The following is a 22,803-nucleotide window of genomic DNA, read 5'->3' on the forward strand; positions in this document are numbered from 1 at the left end:
AACCTGCTCACTGGGCGAAGAAGGAGAGAGTGAAGCATGTGGGGGAACGGTGGCGCCAGTTCCCTCAAAAACGGAAGGAGGGACAACTCTTGGTGAGTAGTGATTAGTGATTTTACATTGAAGGGAGCTTCAATAGGGAGATACAAGTGTTCCACTATGTTCGCAAGAAGAAGAAGACAAGCAATTAAGCATGAGTCAGGATAAGGAAAAATATTTAAATATTTCCTCACTAATTTGTATAATTATTATTCCAGATACCAAGAGTAAATCTCAGCAACCCATGCTTGTCCTAAGAGGCGACTAACGGGATCGGGTAGTCAGGCTCGCTGACTTGGTTGACAAATGTCATCGGTTCCCAAATGCGCAGATCGATGCTCATGCTGTTGATCACTGGCTTATCTGGTCCAGACTCGATTATTTACAGACCGCCACCATATAGCTGGAATATTGCAAAGTGTGGCGTAAAACTAAACTCACTCACTCAGTCATTTTATGATTTGGTTGATTAAAATATTTGCAAAGCAAGTATACAGTCAACTAGGTGTCAACAGAACTCAACCTCAGTCAATATTTATCTTATCTTATCCAGAGTATACTCTCTAAAGTATAAAAATATATGAGAGCTTACCAAACAGTCAAACTGCAGATGCGCATGTTTTCATAGCCAGCTTTGAGGATCCATTTTAATATACATTATTAATTTTTATTTTACTAGCACTATCTTACTATAATACAATGCTTACAAAACGTATCTGAAAATATAAAATAATACATATATTGCTTTTAACATCAAATATATTTATACTATTCACACTTTGCAAAGGATCAAATCGTGGATTCAACAGAAAACTATGATGTGGGGTCAAATTTGGTTTAAATATCTAAGCTTATTGTAGGCATGGATCCTAGGTTTCAGTATGTCATTTAGTCTTGTGGAACCCATACCTGCCATTGACATGTGTTGTGTACTTGTCAATGACTCATTCCATGATTTGCAAAATGGTTGATTGGTGCCATGTAAACAATTTTTGTGGTTACTCATGTATCAAGTGCACAGGGCTAGATTAAAGTGACTGTTTGTCTAAAGAGGGGTTGCCATATTATTATTTATCCAGTTTGAAATGGATACAATTTCAAATCATAAATCTACATTTAAGTAAAGTTGTGAATTTTTGTGATCCTTAGCAAAGTGTGAGTAGTATAATATAACAGGGTACAATCTTTACCACCAGTGTACACAGAATACATGTATACAATGAGCTTTGATTTTTTTTTTCACAATACAAAGACATTTTTGTAAGCCAAAAGCAAAACAGGAACAACAAAAATAGAAACAGCATGTCAATAAATGTGTACTGGAATATGCAAGTTAGTCCTTTTATCAAACCATCTAACATAGATTGTGTTCTGCAGTTACAACAGTAACAAATTAACATATATTTTTCAGATATTATGCAGTATCCTTTACATCAATTTCGGTGAAATCAAGTGTGAACAGTACGTTCAGTGACATGCATCGATGGCATCAGGTGCTGGATGAAAACTAAAGACAGAACTATTCATTATTACACCGAGAACAGCAAAATCTCAAGCCTTGTCACACCAACGACTGACTATTGCCAACTGCAGTATTGTACAAGTGATTCTGCAAGAAACCTAGGGATTGTTTTTGATTCTGCCATGAATTTCAAAGGCCATGTCAGGAACATAAGCCAAATCCGAAAGTATCTGACTGAGGAGGCAGTCAAGACACTAGTCCAAGCTTTTGTCATCTCCCAGCTGGACTACTGCAATAGCCTAATGTATGGCATAACCAAGACTCAGTTGGTCAAACTGCAGCGGATACAGAACACTGCTGCAAGAATGATCATGGGTACCCGGGAATCGACAGCATCACCCCAGTACTAAAAGGTCTGCACTTGCTGCCAATGAATGAACGGATACAGTTCAAAGTCCTGGTTTTGGTATTCAAGGCACTCCAAGGGTTAGCACCAAGCTACATCCAGGAGCTCATCAAGCCATACAGACCAAGTGGAGCCTTAAGATTGACATCAGGCTTGACTGTCACTGTGCCAGTAACACGAACAGCAACATATGGAGATCGGTCATTCTCCAAGGGTGGTGCTGACCTCTGGAACAAGCTCCCTGAAGATCTGCAATCCACTGAGACTCTGGGAAACTTCTTCTTCTCTTCTCGAGAGCATATGACTGAGCGCCTTTGAGCAGAGTCCTGGATAAAGGCGCTATATAAATCTCTACTTTATTATTATTATTATTATTACCACAGTACAGTACCTATTGCGGTACACAGCCATTGGTTCGGTCTGTTTCGGTTCAGTATATGAGATATGATCATAATGCAGAAAAATGACACCAAGAGCTAAACCTTACAGAAATGCATAGATTTTGACAAAATGGTTCGATTTCTAGTCATTTTAGAAAAGGTTGAAAAATGCTAATAAAATGATGTTACGAAAACCGAAAATACCAATTCTTTTTATTGCATTACGAAATCCGAACAGAAGGCAAAATACCTTGGTTCTATTAATACTGCGGGGTACACTGTGAACAGATCAGTAAATACCAAAGAAGTGTAAATTCTCATTTCATATTTTCATAGAGAACAGACAGGTAATCTATCAAACTGATACAACCTTAACAAGAGAAGCATAGGGAAGGTGTGCCAAGCAAAGGGAAATAACTGCATGCTCAGCTGGATCTTGTTATTCATGGTACAGGCATCCCTCGCCATAACGCGGGTCTTGGGGTCCATGGATGACCACCCGCGTTATAAGTAACGATTACATAACGCGGAACAAAGGCCAAGTAAAATCGTATTTTCCATGGACATAACAAAACTGCTATTTCGTGTATTGTGCCCAGTCAAAACTATATCGTATTGTTGGAGGTGAAAAAAACAATAACTTTGTAAATAAAAAATAGATGTATGTACATGAAACTTGCAATCAAACACCACAAGACATGATAATTCAATTGTTGTTCCTGTCATGCTACCTGTTATTCAACTAAGCCGGAAATAGCAATCAGCTGGGCACACATCGATGTTTTGGTCCAATGTACCGGTGATTCATTTAAAAACGATCCGAAAATATAACATCCAAGAATTTCTATTCCATTATCAGAATAATTGATATGTCAAGCAGTTATTCTAACAGAGATCTTATATATTGCTATCGTATAAGTATAATGCATGTTTTCTACGAACATATTTAACATAATAATAAGTATTGCTAACCACTTTGGGTTACCTGGCTGGATACATTTTACGTAGGAAACAGTTTGACAAGTCACCGCTGACTTCCCGCGGTACGTGCCACTTTGATTGTAAAAAACAAAATGTTAGCAATTAATTGTCAAATATGACTTCAACGAGTCAATAACGCGGGTGTTGGGGTCAAGGCTGGATGACAAGGCTGTAATCTGTTCGTGATTGCTGAGAAAAATGTGAAATTGGTGCTATCACAGTAGGCGCGAAAAACGGACCCTCACGAATGTGGTAAGCGGGTGTTGTATGGAATGAGGTAATGCCATTTCACTCACGGTTTCTCCGTTGTTATTGTAAACAGTTTTAATGAATGAAAATGGGATTGAATTTAATCAAATAAAATGTGTTTTCTGACATCATACATTCTCGGATGGCGGTGTATACCCGCGCAATTACGCGGTGTGTTGCATCATAGCAAACGTTGTAAGTACTCGGCTGATAATCGACATGTCTTTATGATAAAGTTATTACGGTGTTTCGCTGTTCATCAATTATTATTGAAAAAGACCCTGCATGTTTTAAGCATCTGAAAAAAACATGGATATATACGATAAACTCTGTTAATTGCAATCCGCACTGAATTTCACTAGTTTACTACGTGATTAACCAGATCTCAACAGCGGATTTGTTGATGTGCTATTTTCGATCACGTGAATATGTGTGATCACTGGGCAACTTTTTTTTATGGGAGCCACGGATTACCCCGCGGTTTAACCGAATCCGCGGTATCGCGAAGAGCGTTATTGCGAGGGATGACTGTATTGCAAGATTTTCATTGTCAAGAAGCAAACTATGCCTCTTTCTTCTTGTCAGGAATAGCTGAAGACTGCTGATGTGGCTAAAAGCAACATTTACTCACTCTTCGTTCCAAAAAGGAAAAGAAAACAAAGATGTAGTGGTGAATGAGAACCAAGATTATTTATTGTTTTAGCCTAACAGACAGTCTATATGTGCTAAAAAAAGCAATTTAATGTGACTTCAGTGTGATGTAAGTTCTCAACTCCATGGGAAGAATACATGACGTGTGGTACTTACTAGTGCTGTAACAATGCATCGAACTATCGTTGGATTGCAATTGTTGAGTCTCCGATAGCAATTAATCGATGGCAGAAACGAAAAACTATCGATAGTATGTATGACTATCGATAGCTTAGTGATTGAGTTCCGTTGATAAATGTGCAGCGCAAAATACAGATTCATTCACTTTGTTTTGCAACAATATTGCAATGGTTGGTCGCAATAGACTATCACTATCGCAATAGTATTTTTCCATAGACTATCGCTATCGCAATAGTTCTTTCCCACTCAATAGTCACCTCTAGTACTTACATCTGGACCATCTGTGACTGTTCCGGTGCCACCAGGCTGTGTGAGTGAGTGTAGTGCTTCTTCACTGAGACTCAAGGCCAGAGCTTGCTCAAGATCTTTTTCAAACTGAGCTAGAAAATAGTATGAAATTACGTTACTGCGATTTAGTGTCAATTCATTAAAGTTCTCTCTTCCTAATACTTTAATCACAATGTCTTTCCCACTGCATAACAGACTGGTCATATGACAAGAAGATGTATCCAAAAATAATATGAACATTTAACAACCTTAACAGCTTCTCTATCATCAGAACTTTTTTTGTGAATATAGTGCCCATTACCTTCAGCAGCCTTCTCTTCTTCTTCCTCCTCTTGTTTGTACTTCGCCAACAAATCAAAATATGCTTGATCTTCTGGGGTTCTCTCATTTGCCATCAAACCTGAAAGCAACCATTTCAAAACATTGTACCTCATTTTCTTCACAAATATATGTATGTGAAGCACTGTGATCATGGTGATGTATGTTTAGAAACCTTATAAATGCTACCTATGTAATGAAACTTTCTGCCGGTGAAGTGTTCCCAGAAAATGGAATCTCTATATTCCAAGATCTAATTTAACATTCTATCATGAACATGATAAACAAGGGAGATTATCAATGAAATATGAACCTGGAGAAGCATTTACGCTGCTATAATAATTCACGCTTAAGGGTGTGTGGATTAAGTAGGGAAATTTAATTAACTGAAATTAATATTACAACTACAAGAAAATGTGTTTTGGAAAAAAGGGAAATTCATCATCATACTTACGACGATCACAATCTCACACTCAAAGAAGTAGCTGGTGTATTGAATTAATACAATGTTTTATGAGTTGAAGTTAGTCTGAGATGTAGTCAAGACGCAGACATTTCTCACCATCATGTTATTCACCTCAGGGATTTATAAAAGTTTCTGAACTAAAAGCCTCTAGACAAAAATATCATTGTATTCAACAAAGATTTTTTAAATTTTCTCTATTTTCTTTAATTCAGATGTTGTTGTTTTTAATTCTGTACACATTTAATTGCAATCAATGCAATAAAATTATATACACTCGCGTAACCTTGATACAGCAGAGAAATATTTCTCTTTATTGTTATCACAGCAACATGAATGAGTCTACATGTCATTAAACTAGTTATTACTTAAATATACATTGACATAAATGGGGAAATGTCAATTCCAGTTTGATGGGAATTTTAATTTTAATGAAAACTCGGTCTACAAGCTGGACAACATAATCCCCTCTCAGCAGAGACCATATAATATTATATGGTCTCTGCTCTCAGCATGTTAAGCATGATTAGGATGTGAAAACAATGAGTGAATTTAGTTTTACGCCCCACTCAGCTATATGGCGGCGGTCTGTAAATAATCGAGTCTGGACCACACAAGCCAGTGATAAACAGCATGAGCATCGACCTGCGCAATTGGGAGCCGATGGCATGTGTCAACCAAGCCAGCGAGCCTGACCACCCGATCCCGTTAGTCGCCTCTTAGATGTGAAAATAAAATGAAGTCTCACATTTGCAACATGTCAAGTTCGAACAAGGAAGAGCAGTTATAATGGCGCACTCTACCAACTACGTCGATGTACGTCTGTTCGGTATTCTCAGACACGGTACGTGTGTGTCTTACTCTTATCCCTCAGTAAGGGTCCTTGGCTTACGTCTGAGCAGAGACCATATACCGGTATATGGTCTCTGGTCTGAGCAACAGTGTCTGCCGTGTATACTTCAGAAACTTGACAACACAAATATTCATATGTGCTTTTCCGGTTTGGCAGAGTTGTCTAATACGTGTATATATATATATACCTTGTGTGGTGTGGCAATCCGTAAACAGAAAGTAAAAGTAGGGGTCAAAAATAAGCGACAGACGGAAGTCAACTTGGTGTTGATAGCTAAGCTCCTCATCACTGTGTTTTCATCGTGTTCGCTTTGAGAGTCGGATTTCTGCTGTTAGGAGTTAGAGATGATACCATACCCGAGTAACTTCCCCTTAATCTATATATCGATATAACCAGTAGTATACTTAAATTTAGGCCCCAGAAGCAAATTAAATTAGCATAAAAAGTTGTCTAGATCTCATAATATAGCGCAAGATTTACACATTTAACCATTTCAAATTAAATATGAATTTATATACAATGATAAAGATATTTTTCACAAAACCTATATCTGGACGAAAACATACTTGTAAATAGTTTTAGGGAAATGTCAATGTGTCACGTCCATGTGTTCTCATATGGAATAGAGGTTCTGGCTGGATATTAAAGATGCCAAAGAATAAATTCAAGAAAAAGCCAGGTTCATCCCTTGGTAAATACATGTGTTCCTACTTCAATGCTTGTCGTTATGACTGACATGTGTCAATCTTGGTTTTCAGGATAACAGCTTTATCTGATGGGTGACATTACCGAAAAAATTGCAACACCCTCTGAATTCGTGCAATGCCCATACTTACTTCATTCTTCAACATTAGTTTCGCACACCGGAGCCAAGATTAAATGTGGCAGTTGCTTCATTGTAGTTGCTCATACCAGAGACGTGTTAACAGCTGATCATCACGACCACCATCACCACCATTTTCCGTTATTTCCATTACTTTGCAGACTGTCCGTTTTAAACAGTGTTTACTATGCGCAACTACTTGGTACTGTCTCCATCTGTTTGTGTGACTCTTGTCAGCCATGTCTACTAGTTTCTTATGACTATTTGTGGTCACCCCAACTCTTATCATAATAGTGATACCCATGCATTAAGTTAAAGGGAAGAAACCATCCAACATTTGTCCAACTCTCAGTGGTCTAGCCAGCACTATTTTATCCAAGTGACTTGACAAACTGGACATTGGTTCAACTTTGTTGACAATGAGAGGGAAATCCTCGAGGGGCGGTGAGGCAGTCTTGTGGTTAAAGTGTTCATTCATCACGCCAAAGACCTGAGTTCCAATTCCCCATATGGGTACAATGTGTGAAGCCCATTTCTGGTGTCCCCTGCCATGATGTTGCTGGAATATTGTTAAAAGCAGCGTAAAACCATACTCACTCTCTTGAATCCTAGCATTTGCATGATGTTTGCTAAATCTTTCATATTGCAAATTTGTCTTTTATAAGCATACAGCATGTGTACATATTTTTGCGGACTATTTTTGCAACATTGGACAAGCCTTTTTTCAGGCAAATTGCATATAATACAACAATTACTTTTCCATTTGTTATCCATGTTTTCTGGTATAAAACCTACACCACTGCATTTGATTTCCTTTGCTTGTTTCTCAGTTAATGGCTTTATTCCAAGTATAAGTCCTATTACCTCACAAAGACTATGCAAAACTCAATAACCAACATTCACCCCTGCTTCTAACATTGTTTATTTAATGTTATCACAATTTATGTAGTTATCAGTGGTCCGCAAGTGGAGTAATTATTAAATAGAAGACTTTGATATGGTTATGTAGTATGCACATGCCAGTGTGGAATGGTCAGTTGACTTGATAGCAACATCCATCAAAGGTTTAACTGATTATACCTTGATTTTGATTGTTTAACCACTGTTGTCTCTACACGGTGAATTTGTCAAAGTGAAGTGTCAATATAATTAGGTTTACAGATGAAATACACCTATATCTGGATAGGTGTGTATGTAATGATGATGATTTGGAAATATTTGCATTTTGATGCATATTTTGCTCACATATGGACAATGTTTATAAGTAGAAATAAGGATTACCCAGTGTCTGTTCTTGTGAACTAACCAGGAAGTATCCATCAGCTGTTAGCTTATTTTCTACCAATGTTCTGATGATTTGGTTATCATATGTTCATTTAGTTGTTTAAGGTTTGGTAAACCATGCCAATCAAATGTTCTAAAATATTATTGGGGTTGGTTACCCCTTTCAGATTACCCTTACTGTTAGTTGCGAATTCGGATTTGCAAATTTAACACTATTTAGCATTGTACAGTATTTCAACAATTAAGTGTCCAGGGGCATATTTCTTCCGGGTGCTTTCAAACCACCAGTGTTGTGTTGCTAAGATAATAATGGTGAGAATTCTATACATAAAGAGTACCTGGCATTTGAGGAAGTAAGGTATCCATTATCTGACCAATTGGAATCTGTCTGAGAGGTATGACCACGGTGATGTTGTTTTGCAGTGGAGAGGAAAAGGGCTCTGAGAGAGGCGGCACAGGAAGCGAAACAAGATGAAAACAGATCCAAACTGAAGGGAAAACAGAACTATTCTGTTGACCAGCTCCTGGACAAGGTGATCTTTATGAATACACAACGCCATTTACAAAGTCTTCAAATGTACAGCTTGTTCAGCTTGACCTGAGCTACTCTACATATGCATGACCCGCGAGGTTAAATGGCACAAATGGCAGGTCGAGTTAACTTCATTAAATAGGGGAGCAGAGAATGTTATTAATGTTGCTGCTCACTGCATAAAAGCTCGGATCTGAAACATTAAACCATCTTTAGCTTCTTTTTTAAGTTTAAAGAAAGTTAGGACATTGCTGGCGATTTCTCGACACTGAGATGTCAAAAAGCGACTTTGTCTCGGCTGTTGGGACATATTGACAATCAACTGACAAAGATGCACCCCTTCACAATAATAGACCCAACCAGTTTTGACACGGTCACTTTATGCATTAGTATTCACTTGATCAGGTCGAGCTGAACAGGTTGTAACAATGATATATTTGGAGATTACACTTGCTGAGCAGAGTACAAATTCTTTTACTTTTGTTGGGTTGTGTCCCATCCCGTGGCTGAGGTGGCTGACTTTGTGTGCTGGCGATTAGGTATGAGGGTTTGGGTTCGAATCCCAGATGGGACTCAACCCAACAAAAGTACTAGAATTTCAACTATGTGCCCTTGGCAGACGAAAATGGAAAAAACACTGGAATTAAGTTCAACATTTAGAATTTTTTTTTGAATTGCACGAAAACAAATATCAGCCTCTGAATAAATCCATTTGAATCCCTGATAGACAGTGAACAAGCGTCATGGACAAATTTTTATTAAAGGTATAGTTTTATTGATGACATGTTTTACTGGTCTGCTTGGCTGTCACATAGCGATCAAGAAAGACTTTTGCAGAGTAGCTGCAAATGTGTGGTCATGGTGATGGGCAACTTTACCATTTTACTCACCCTGCCTAAATAGTGGGTTCACTCACAGGCCCTCGTGTCTTTGCGAGGATTAATTATTAAAAAAATATTGTTTTTGAGATGACCCCGAACTCAAAATGTTTCACAGTACAATACATCATGACAAGGCCAGACACTTCGGTGCACCCCACCGACTGCTTTGCCGTTCGCTACGCTACCATGCAATCAATTAAAACTTAATGGAAACATAATCATGGATGATTGGCCTATCGAGGACCACTCATGACACCTACCAATTCTTTATTGTTATTTCTGCAAGTCGATTGAAACCCGATTTTGACTCCAACTAAACGATCTTGACACAAATGGCTGACGATATATCCGCACAAAACGGGGATGTGGTTGAAGCATGCCCTCTGGTTGGTCAACGCTGCTAAATCTGCACATTCTTTATAAATTCTCGGGAATTTTTACTTTCATTGACTGCTTGACTTGGAAGTAAGATTTTTTCCAGCAATGGCTTCTCAAAAGAAAGCATCATTTGTAAATGTCTCTTTAACAAACATCGACCACCCCATTTTAATTTGGAAAACAGTATTAGGTTCATTTTTTTTATTCATCCATGATTATGTTTATGTTAAGATTCAATTGACTTTTGATTATGCAAATGTAAAACTGATCACATTACAATTTCACTGCCCCCTAGATTATGTAGATCATTTATAAAAATGTAAAACGAAACCCTTTCACTGCCTAGAAACCCTTTTAGAAAACCCAGCGTCACAGTGAAGGTGTTCAATTAACATGATACTTAATGTCAATTGACAGGCGGAAGACTGCATTGACAGGTTTGAGTTTGAAATGGCCCAGAAGTTCTGCCAACGAGCCTTGGAACTGGAACCCGATCACATCCGTGCCTTGGAGACAGTCGGGACACTGCTACTGGAGGTCGGCAACACTGATGGCGCCAAACAGGTATGTACTGGGAGACATCTGGCGTCATCTGTACTGGGTCACACGTTTGACAAGAGTTGCTTCCCTTGGGTGTGCAGGATTTATAGGATCAGTGATTCCAGTATAAGAGTTGCTTCCCTTGGGTGTGCAGGATTTATAGGATCGGTGATTCCAGTATAAGAGTTGCTTCCCTTGGGTGTGCAGGATTTATAGGTGATTCCAGTATAAGAGTTGCGAGCTTTGTCTACAACATAACCTCTGCTCATGGATTTCACCAAACTGATAAAAGCCTGGAGTCACTTCCTGTCTTCATCTAACATCAAGATTACACACCATGGCCTAGCTTATGTTCTGTTCAAAGTGGTATTTGATAAAAGTAACCCTCTCACTCGGACATTGCCCTCACTCACTCATTCACTTACTCAGCTAAACCCTCCCACCCACACGCTCACGCACGCACTCATGCACGCACTCACTCACTCTAATACCAACACTGACACACTCACATGTGCTTCCACAGTGCAATAATCTTGAAGTGAGGTTGAAATTGGGTTAATGTCGCACCTAAGAATATTTCGTTCATATGACGACGTGCATCATGCGTGTCTATGTGTGGCTGCTTGTAGTTGTACTAGCCCAGACTTACGCTGGTTTTATAGTGCTAGCTCACTGAGATACCATGCCGCAGTTAAGCATGAGTACCCCACTCAGACACATTATACTGACACTGAGACAACCAGTCAGGCAGGCAGGGACCGACAAGAACCATATTTTAACGTGCAATAATCTTGAATGTTAACTGAAACCCGTTTTCATTTCACAGTTCTAGAAATTCCAAGAACTAGATTGTAGCTTATCTAATAAGATTGTAAGACCAAATTAGTTTCAAATTAAGATAAGCGGTTACAACTTACAGTTATAGGTCGAAACAGTTCACATATTCATAGGTCATGCCGTAATGTCTATACAAGCACCATGTTCTTCCTTTGTTCTGTGTAGATCGATGCTCATGATGTTGATCACTGGATTATCTGGTCCAGACTCAAGTTTTTACAGACTGAGCCATAGAGCTGGAATATTGCTGAGTGTGGCGAAAAAGTAAACTCACTCACTCACTCACTCACTCACTCACTCACTCACTCACTCACTCACTCGAGTGTTTCTGTGGTTACAGTGATTCTGGAGGGGGGTCAGTTAATGGTTCATCACCTTGTATGTCTGTTCACTGACTGATGCAGTTGTAATCTGCAAGCACCTGTTGTAAAACGTTCACTCCCATCCTTGTTCCAGTGTTTTGGGCGAGCAGTGGAGGTCAGTCCGGAGGAGGGTCACACCAAGTACATGTACCTGGGCCAGCTGATGGAGGGGGCCATGGCCGTGCAATGCTTCCAGAAGGGCATCGAGCTAATGGTCAAGGAGAAGGGGGAGAGGGAGGCTAAGGAGGTGAGACCAACATTGTCAGTACTTGGTGCATGCACTGCCTTTCTCCAAATTGACGCTCTGCATTGTAGTCACTGTTGTTACCATTAGGTCAAGCAGTAGCCATGTTACAGCAAGAGGGAAGTCTGCATTCAGACCAATTTGTGGTGACAAGGTGGATCGTCTGACGTCACACCCAGCACCACATTGCTGGTAACCTGTGTGGATGGTAACCTGTGTGGATAGTGTTAGTGACAAGGTGGATCGTTTGACGTCACACCCAGCACCACATTGCTGGTCACCAGTGTGGATAGTGTTAGTGACAAGGTGGATCGTCTGACGTCACACCCAGCACCACATTGCTGGTCACCTGTGTGGATAGTGTTAGTGACAAGGTGGATCGTCTGACGTCACACCCAGCACCACATTGCTGGCGTGTGGATAGTGTTAGTGACTAGGTGGATTATCTGATCACACCCAGCACCACATTGCTGGTCACCTGTGTGGATAGTGTTAGTGACAAGGTGGATCGTCTGACGTCACACCCAGCACCACATTGCTGGTCACCAGTGTGGATAGTGTTAGTGACAAGGTGGATCGTCTGACGTCACACCCAGCACCACATTGCTGGTCACCTGTGTGGATAGTGTTGGTGACAAGGTGGATCTCTTGTCACCATGTCATCATGATCATACCCAGATTGCATGAAATGTTGTCCCCCACCGCAACGGGGAACGGGGGACTTTGTATTCAGTCGTGTCCGTATGTACGTCCCGATTTTTGTTAACGCAATATCTCATGAAATGTTGTACCCAATGTCTTCAAATTTGGTGACAGCCTACATTGGGGAATTACACTGATACCAGTCGATTTTGGTGACCTTGACCTTAATTTCAAGGTCACGACAACAATTCGACCACTTTTCAAACTCTTGTTAACGCGATATCTCATAAAACATTGCGCCCAATGTCTTTAATTATGTCGACAGCCAACATTGGGTGATTATTCAGACACCAGTCATTTCAGGCATGTTGTATGTGACCCCCACAAAAAAGTAGTAAATTTGTTTTAAATATTCCATTCTTTAGCGGCGGGGGACATTGCCATATGAGTGGCACACACTGATTGTTCATATTTACAATCACTGGTTTGCTTGGACCATCTCAAGTATTTACAGACAACTGTGACATGGCTTGAATATGGCTTTGAACTAGTGGTGGTCCGGTTAATTGAAATAATCGAAGATTGGTCGCAATGACTAAACGACCAAGCAATCGATCATGTTTTCTCATAATCGAACACAAACAACTTTGGAACACTTGCTTGCATTAACAATATTTTTCACAAGGTTGGTTTTGTCTGTTACATTTCATAAACACTACATACAGGCTCGTTCCAAGTCATATTTGAATTTATCTTAAATACTCCAGCAAATTTATGTTCCTAACTTACTAGACATCCTTTTAAAATGTGAATAAACCAAAAGAACTACACATCTGTTTTTATTCTTTGTGGATTAAAAAACATAAACAGGACATTTTGATAAATGACGCTAACCAATTATTTTCGATGATTGATTGGTTGTAATGAACCAATCATCAATTATCAGAAATAAACCAATTCCCAACACTACTCTTAACAGCATTCACTCATTTGTCTTTCCGTTCCAGCTTGTTTGGATTTGGTCTACTTGTATTGTGACTGCGATGTTTCTGCTTAAGAAAACATCATCAGTCTTAGCATGTATGTGTTTGTCTGCTTTTTGCTATCAGCAGAATACCTTGATGCCATTTCCTTTTATTTTCATATTGTTCCATCTTGTAATGTGTTAGTACATAGTATCCTGAACGAAAATAAAATATGTTATAAGTAGGAATCATGAACATAATGGCAAAGTGTACTTATTGTGAATACTGAGCACATGTTCATAAAAATATCTCCCCCCAAATATTCTTGATTCCTAGATTGTTTGATATATTTTTAGGGGGTATTGAAATTGCTGATGTTGTTTGTTTTTTTATGTTCAACAATGTGTACAACACTCATTTGATAATTTGTAGTTATATCCACCTCGTCAATAATTCTTAAGATGAAGACCATTAACATGATTCAGAAAATACCAAGCAATTGTGAAACGTTCGTCATTTATCAAGGGTCTGTATTTCTTGTTCATATATCAGCGTTGTTGTGTTGCTCATTTACATGAATATGTTGTTTTAACAGTGACCAGCCAAAGATCCTCAAACATATTTTTACAACTGTCTCGTGCTGTCATCAGGTTGCAGCAGCGTGCCGTGGAGCTGATGAAGCCCCGATCACCGACAGAGACATCTCCAACGCCTTCTGCTCCATTGCAGAGATATACATGACAGACTCATGGTACGTACTGGCAAGACAAACTCCTTCTTATCCCTATACTTGACGTTTGACTCGTGAAGGTCTGGGTTAGAATATTGGCCTTCAGTAACCCATGCTTGTCGTAAGAGGCGATTAACGGGATCGGGTGGTCAGGCTCGCTGTCTTGGTTGACACATGTCATCGGTTCCCAATTGTGCAGATCGATGCTCCTGCAGTTGATCACTGGATTGCCTGGTCCAGACTCGATTATTTACAGACCGCCACCACATAGCTGGAATATTGCTGAGTGCGGCGTAAAACTAAACTCACTCACTCACTATACTTGATGTCAAGACCAGTAATAGATTCTCTAATGTTTAATGTCAAGGGGCCTGGCTGCAGAGAAAGATGTGGAATGTTGTACTGTAATATTTCATCCTTACTTTGATTACATGACCCATGTATTTTTTGTAAAGAGTTTTGAAAATACTATCATGTGTGTCATCTTGGTATGGATTGTTATGTGTCGGTATTAATGCATGTGATATACTCTTATCTTATGCTTTAGCTTAAGACCCGTGAAGATCTGGGTTAGAATTGTTCTTCAGCAACCCATGCTTGTCGCAAGAGTCGATTAAAGGGGTCAGGTTGTCAGGCTCGCTGACTTGGTTGACACATGTTATCGTATCCCAATTGCATATATCAATTCTCATGATGTTGATCACTGGATTGTCTGGTCCAGACTATATATTTACAGACCATCGCCATATTGCATGAATATGGCTGAGTGTGTCATAAAACTAAACTTACTCACTCACACACCAAAGTGAGCAACAAACATTAGCTAATTTCTTTCAGTGTTCTTCCAGGACAGGTTAGATTTTTCATTTATCCACTCGGTCTGTGTTTATGCCTTTTTCAGTTTTGATGAAGATGCTGAAAACAAGTGTAAAGAGAATGTGGAGAAGGCTATCGAGACAGACGGAGAAAACCCTGAAGCATACCAGCTGAGGGCCAGCTTCATGTTGTCTAAAGACAAGAAAGACGTCAGTTTATTGTTATGTTATTTATTAATTAGGTTCGACCCGTGAAGGTCCGGGTTAGAATGTGCCTTCAGTAACCCATGCTTGTCGCAAGAGGCGACTAACGGGATCGGGTGGTCAGGCTCGCTGACTTGGTTGCCATATGTCATCGGTTCCCAATTGTGCAGATCGATGCTCATGCTGTTGATCACTGGATTGTCTGGTCCAGACTCGATTATTTACAGACCGCCGTCATTTAGCTGGAATATTGCTGAGTGCGGCGTAAAACTAAACTCACTCACTCACTATTAATTAGGTTCATTAAACAACTGTGTTGTAGATGTATTAAATACTCACAAACCTCATTATGTTTGTATATCGAAAACCCGGGGTTTGAATCCCCACATGGGCACAATGTGTGAAGCCCATTTCTGGTGTCCCCCGCCGTGATGTTGCTGGAATATTGCTAAAAGCAGCGTAAAACCAAACTCAGTCAGTTGTATATCATCTATGTTAAGCATTCTCTTGTCATATTTGAAACTAGCAATTGTGCAACATGAACAATAGGTTTTATCAGAGTATATTTCATGGGGAATTTGCTTTAAGAAATCAGTTTAAAAATAGTCAATGAAATAAGTGAATACAATTTCAAAGTTAGCTTGTGACTAACTTGACTGAAGTTGAATACATTTGTGTGTTTGATAGTAAAAAATATAAATATGAAAGAGATGAGACATCATTGAAAGTAATTCATATTTCACAGCTAGTATCAGCATTATAAGAATTATTCTCTTGTGTCTAGGAAGCCAGAGAAGATATAAAGAAGAGTGTGTCACTATGGTTACCAAAGGTGCAAGCGATGGATAAAGGAGATGTACCTGATGAAGAATTTGACCCCGTTGAGGTGAGACTCAGTAATGAAAAGGACTATGATGAAAAACCTGCTTGACCATTGAGATTGTTACATGACATATGAAGAAAGTGACCGGTGTAATGTGTTTTCTGACCATGAAACCTCAAATTGAATGACATTTATGACTGTGCGACTGATTCTTTGCAAAATGGATGTAATGTTCAATTGCCTGGATACTGCCATTCAGTCGCACACATGTATAAGATGGTCAACAATTTACGTTTGTTCATTTTTCAAAATTTGCATGTATATTTTTCAAAGTGTCGTGTGATATGGAAGTCGCCATTTTTAAATTTGGGCTGTCCAGCTCCAGAATGCTGGTTTTGATTGGCTAATATCAACTTCCTGTTAATCATTCCATTTGTCCGTCAGTGTTTTTGAAGGTTGTTCTGACATGACCTTAAGCAGGATGTCCTGAGGTCTTTGTTCAGCAATAATGACTTGTGAGATCTGATCTTAATGACATTGTTTATTGCTGATGCTTTCAATCACAGCTTTGCTCATACACACCTGGTATATAGCTTGATTGGAGATGGAAGGGGTAAAGAGTACTCTCTCTCTCTCTCTCTCTCTCTCTCACTCACACTCACTCACTCAGTCACTCACTCAGTCACTCACTCACTCACTCACTCACTCTCACTCACTCACTCACTCACTCACTCACTCCCACTCACTCACTCACTCACTCACTCACTCACTCACCACAGGGTTTAGCAAATAGTTATATAACAATGTTAACTTCTGTTTCCAGACTGTTTCACTGACCTTCGATGCCCGAGTAGCTTCAGGGAAGATTCTGATTGAGGTGGAGGAGTTTGAGGTAGGTCATTCAGTGATTCATGTCAACAGGGAAGATTCTGATTGAGGTGGAGGAGTTTGAGGTAGGTCATTCAGTGATTCATGTGAACCAAGCATGAACACACTCACTCATACAGGATGCTATACTTCAGTTCTGTTTGAAGATTAGCTGGGCAGGTTTGCTGCCTTAGCTTTGTAATTGTTGTCACTATCACTGCTATGATGTCCAGGGGTGATGGGGTAGCTTAATGGTTAAAGCGCTCGCTTGTCAAGCCAGAGACCCGGGTTTGATTCCCCACATGGGTACAATGTGTCCTGCTGTGATATTGCTGGAATATTGCTAAAAGCGGTGTAAACTCACTAGGATGTCTAAATTATCACAGAATTTCACTTGCTTAAAAGGACAGCTATTTGAAGTTTAATGATACAAGAATTTAGAAGATTTAGAATACCTTTTATCCAGGGTATTAATTGAAACTGGAGATATTAAACACCTGTAAAAAGATCTGGTCAATGGCAGTGCATATCATCATATGCCAATGGCGTAGATTGATGCTTATGATGTCAGTCACGTGATGGTCTGGTCAAGACCAGTGTGTTATAACTGGAATAAACGAACACTCGGCAATATTTCAATGATGACACTTGTATATGTCGTTCTAATGGACACTCATATTGCTGCCACTACCATTGGGTATATGCTCAACAGCAAGTGCTGTGAGACTGCTAATTACTGGCATAATGCAGGATTGATCCTGTGAAGTTATTCGAAAGAGTTTGAGTAGGATCTTGAGACAATGCAGTATCAAATATAGATAAACTGTACAATCTTGGGCCAACCCAGCAGAAGAGGGATGGAGCTAGCATCACAAATATGTGTAGTCGCTTAAAAACTCCACAATCAGGTTGGCTAGGTTGGTTGGTCTGTTGTCCCCCACCGCAACGCAGAACGGGGTACTATGTATTCAGCAGCATCCGTACGTATGTACGTTCCGATTCTTGTTAACGCGATATCTCCTGAACTGTAGTACCCAATGTCTTCAAATTTGGTGACAGCCTGCATCTGGGGATTACACAGACACAAGTCGATTTTGGTGACCTTGACCTTATTTTCAAGGTCACCATAACACTTTGACCACTTCTCAAACTCTTGTTAACGCGATATTTCATGAACTGTTGTACCCAATGTCTTCAATTATGTCGACAGCCTACATTGGGGGATTACACAGACACCAGTCATTTCTTGTATGGACCAAACAATAGAAAGTAGGAAATATGTTATGAATATTTCATTCTTTAGCGGCGGGGGACATTGCCATATTAGTGGCAAACACTTGTTGTTTAACGTTGCGCTCAGCAATATTCGAACTATATGGCAGCGGCCTGTAAATAATTGAGTCTGAACCAGACAATCCAGTGATCGATAGCACAAGCATCGATCTACACAACTGGGATACAATGTCTCTTATGACAAGTATGTGTTACTGAAGACAAATTTTGTCCGGTATCTTCACGGGTCTCAACATTGGCCTGTCTAGCTGACTGACATGGACTGGACAAACAAAGCATGGGCTTAGTCAGTGTGTAGTGTGCCTGATGACAGCTGTAATTTGTGATGTGACTAACACTACCGTTACCCCGTAGCTGGCCTGTGAGGTGCTGGAGTCGCTGCTGGACGAAGATGACGAGGTGCCCCCCGTGTGGTACATGCTGGGCTGGGCCAACTACCTGCAGGGGCAAGACTTCAGGGAGAATGCCAGGTACTATCTCAACAAGGCCAATAAGGTAAGCAAGCCCTAGTTGTCTGGATTAGTGTTGATAAGGTGGGGCGGTGGGGTAGCCTAGTGGTTAAAGTGTTGGCTCGTCACGCCGAAGACCCGGGTTTGAATCCCCACATGGGTACAATGTGTGAAGCCCATTTCTGGTGTCCCCTGCCGTGATGTTGCTGGAATATTGCTAAAAGCGGCGTAAAACTAAACTCAGTCAGTCAGTTGATAAGGTACTTTCCAAATTAACTCACAGGTCCTTTCACAAGTTCTCGGGAACACTATGGACAACATTTTCAATATATCATTACATTATCAATTTAATACTATTGAGGGGCGGTGGATAGCCTAGTAGTGAAAGCATTTGCTCGTCACACCGAAGACCCATGTTCGATTACCCACATGGGTACAATGTGTGAAGCCCATTTCTGGGTCCCCAGCTGATATTGCTGAAATATTGCTTAAATTGGCATAAAACTAAACTCACCCACTAATATTGTTGATAATAAATGTTTTACAGAGGTATGGTCTTTCATTTAATTCACTTTGCCTGACACAAATTTATTGAGACTGCTCCTGTATGGCGGCATATTGTGACTTGGACTAAAGAAACATTCACTCACTCACGCTTGTGTTACCATGGTTACAGGTGTATGCCAAGGTGAAGTACGAGGATGCTGATCTGTTGAAGCATATCACAGATTTATTGGAAGAGATTGGGCCAGGTGAGCTAAAATTGCCAAACTGGTTGCTCAGCTTCCTTCCACTTGACAGATGCCTAACTTAGCTTTACTTGTCTTGAAACTTGATCTTATTGTCAGTTTTATTCTCATCTGTTTAAGACAGATGGAGAAAGGTTCTATGAATCAGTTATGACTCTTACACAGTTATCTCAACAATTTCTAAAAAAATCTATTTGCTATTAATGTTTCCTCCAGGATCCAAAAAGGGCAGGGAGACAGAATTCCAAAAGGTGTAATTGTATTCCAAAAAGAGCCATGCAATGACAGATATCCAAGTATTATGTTAAGTTCTACATGGATATGATTCTTAAAGGCTCAAACAGCACAGTTATTTCACTTCAACATAAAACAAAACCTAAAAACCACCGAGTGTTGATATTAATTATTGTATTAAAAAGAAGGGCACCAAATATAGAGGGCAAGGTGTTGCACCCTGCCAAAACTGCCTAGGGATGCTTTGGAAGATGATTTCAGTCTGGTGGCTTGATTGGACAATATATGGGAGTTTGTGTCCATGGAAAGTTTAGATATACTATGGACTTTGATTTTTATTCAGATGTGTAATTGTAGTTATTATTCATGTAATTAATCTTAACATGGCAATTTGAGCGAAGTTTAGGTGTGTATTTCACCAATCGCATCAAAATCAGAGCTTTTTATCCCCCCCAGCATGTAAAGTTGGGGGATATAGTCGATGCCTCGTCCGTCCGTAATCATTTTGTTTCCAGAGCATAACTCAAAAACCGTTCACTATTTTTCAACAAAAATGGGTAAATATATCAAACAGAACCTAAGGTGGTGCCTTTTGCTGTTTACAGATTTTTGTCATTTATATTTTTCTCGGTTTCCATGGAAACGTTTTGGACTTAGTCCCAAACGCGAGGGGTGGGCTTCGTTTCCGGAGCACAACTTGAAAACCGTTCAATATCTTTCAGCAGAACTTGGCAGATATATGAGAGATCTTGAAGTGATGCCTTTTGCTATTTACAGATTTTTGGCATTTATATTTCTCATGATTTCCATGGAAACGATTTGGACTTAGTTTAAAAAAGTCAAGCTGGACTTAAAGTAATTGTCAGATGATTTGTTCTTTCAAATATGTGGGGGCCGGGGGGATATGTCATCTTCTGATGACTCTTGTACTTGACACGATACTACTCTTCATGAAGATCTGGAAAGATCCATAGCTGGTTGTGTGAGGTGGACTATTTAATCAGCCAATCAGGGCCAAGACTTCTAAGTTCTTGGGGCGGTGGGGTAGCCTAGTGGTTAAAGCGTTGGCTCGTCACGCCAAAGGTCCGGGTTCGAATCCCCACATGGGTACAATGCGTCAAGCCCATTTCTGGTGTCCCCGCCGTGATGTTGCTGGAATATTGCTAAAAGCGGCATAAAACCAAACTCAGTCAGTCAGTCTAAGTTCTTTATTGCATTAGGAGCAACATGACTGTGTCTAGAAGTGAATATAACCAAATGTGTGAAATAAAGACGTTATGGTTCATGCATTTCTGAGCACCGTGAGATCTAAACCCTACATGGATTAAGAGTTATTTTCTGGTGGTGGTTTTCTAGTTGAGATTAAAATGTTCAAATCAAGTAGGTACAAAAATAGCTGATGCTTGATTGGTCCAATGTACATGTCAGTACAGCTAGGGTTGAAAGAGAATTCATCGATGACACCAAATGCGAGGTATGAATCTGGCACCAAGACTGTGTGAGGTATAAATCTATGAACACCAGGCATTGAATCCATATTTTTCCTTGTATAGGTAAAGGTGATGACGATGATGATGCCCAGAATGGTGACAAGGACATTGAACCAGACAGCACTGATGACGAGGGCGAGGCTATGGAACACTAGACTTCAATGCCAGTTTATTCCATTTTGTTCTGTCAGAATTGTGGTGAAAGCAGTCAATATAATTAAAATGCCAAAAATAAAAATCTGTCCTGTGTGCTTGTATGTTTCCCAACCAAGATTACCTGCACGGCAGTCTGTATTGGACACTTTATTGTCTGTCTGACCGCCTCCGTGGTGTAGTGGTTAGAGCGTCCGCCCGGAGAGCGGAAGGTCGCGGGTTCGATCCCCGGCCGCGTCATACCAAAAGACGTTAAAATATGGTACTTGTTGGTCCCTGCAACAAGGACTGGTCGGCTCGGAGTCAGTATAATGTGTCTGAGTGGGGTATTCATGCGTCACTGCGGCATGGTATCTCAGTGGGCTAGCACTATAAAACCAGCTGTCTGGGCTAGTACAAGCAGCCGCACATACACATACACACGCATGCACGTCGTCATATGAGCGAAAGTTTCTCAAGCACGACGTTAAGCCCAATTTCACCTCACCTATTATCTGTCTGGCTTTGTTTCATAAGCTGTTGATTTTTAGCAATGAAATGTACTATATAGCTTACATACTTTCTTCATTTCTCTGTAAATACACTTAAGCCACGACTACAGGCAGTGAGGGATAGTCATGATGGTTGGGGATGGTGAGATTGGTCTGAGGACAGTGTCATGTGAATGACTAGTCCCTCTAGTGAGACAGGAGTCAGTTCAAGTATCACAGGGAGGTGCGGTAACCATGTGGTTTTGCGTTCGCTCATCACACTAAAGGTCCAGTTTCGATTCCCCATATGGGTACAATGTGTGAAGCCCATTTCTGGCACACACGTACATGCGCATACACATATGGCACACACACGCAAAATGTTGTTGCTAGAATATTGCTTAAAGCAACATAACACCAAACTCACTCACTCACTCACCAGTACTCACTCATCACAGCTATGAGTCATGGGCTGACAATGATTTGTTTACTTTTAGTCAAAGTCTTGCCCTTGAAGTTCTGTCATTATCGATAATAATGGGTTATCATTCTCTTTGGTCATGGGTTGTCAGTCTCCTGTGTTATGTCTCCCATGATTGTGTTACCATTCCCAGTTTGCTGGCACCATACCTGCTGGTTTTATGAAAGTGGTAAAAACTGAGCTTATCTCACACGTTCCTGTGACACAATGGGTAGTTACAGAACTACAGTACAGAGAGGCCTGCAGTGTGTCCAGTCCACTCTGTAGGGTGCAGCTACTTTGGTTGGGCT

General features: G+C 40.2%; 1 protein-coding gene across 2 annotated transcripts; it reads left to right on the plus strand.

The window, feature by feature from the left end:
- The first annotated feature begins 6,830 nt into the window (after positions 1–6,830).
- On the plus strand, positions 6,831–21,647 carry LOC124274348 (probable assembly chaperone of rpl4). Of its 2 annotated transcripts, XM_046709715.1 has the most exons (11): positions 6,831–6,958; positions 8,798–8,907; positions 10,583–10,729; positions 11,999–12,151; positions 14,406–14,506; positions 15,387–15,510; positions 16,289–16,390; positions 17,151–17,219; positions 18,842–18,982; positions 19,613–19,688; positions 21,473–21,647. In XM_046709715.1, exons 1-11 carry the CDS (start codon positions 6,916–6,918, stop codon positions 21,562–21,564), a joined length of 1,158 nt encoding a protein of 385 aa, XP_046565671.1. In that variant the 5' UTR covers positions 6,831–6,915; the 3' UTR covers positions 21,565–21,647. The 2 variants fall into 2 exon arrangements, with proteins under 2 accessions (XP_046565671.1, XP_046565677.1); XM_046709721.1 differs by lacking the exon at positions 8,798–8,907 and having other exon boundaries at positions 6,854–6,958.
- Positions 21,648–22,803: the final 1,156 nt, after the last annotated feature.

This window comes from Haliotis rubra, unplaced genomic scaffold (assembly GCF_003918875.1).
Source record: "Haliotis rubra isolate DU_JTF1 unplaced genomic scaffold, ASM391887v1 Scf104, whole genome shotgun sequence".
In the NCBI taxonomy this organism is placed as follows: domain Eukaryota; kingdom Metazoa; phylum Mollusca; class Gastropoda; order Lepetellida; family Haliotidae; genus Haliotis; species Haliotis rubra.

Coding starts and splice junctions, on each gene's coding strand:
- LOC124274348 (XM_046709715.1), top strand. CDS start 6,916: ATGCCAAAGAATAAATTCAAGAAAAAGCCAGGTTCATCCCTTG. Junction 6,959..8,797: donor AAAGCCAGGTTCATCCCTTG/GTAAATACATGT, acceptor GTTGTTTTGCAG/TGGAGAGGAAAAGGGCTCTG. Junction 14,507..15,386: donor ATATACATGACAGACTCATG/GTACGTACTGGC, acceptor TGCCTTTTTCAG/TTTTGATGAAGATGCTGAAA.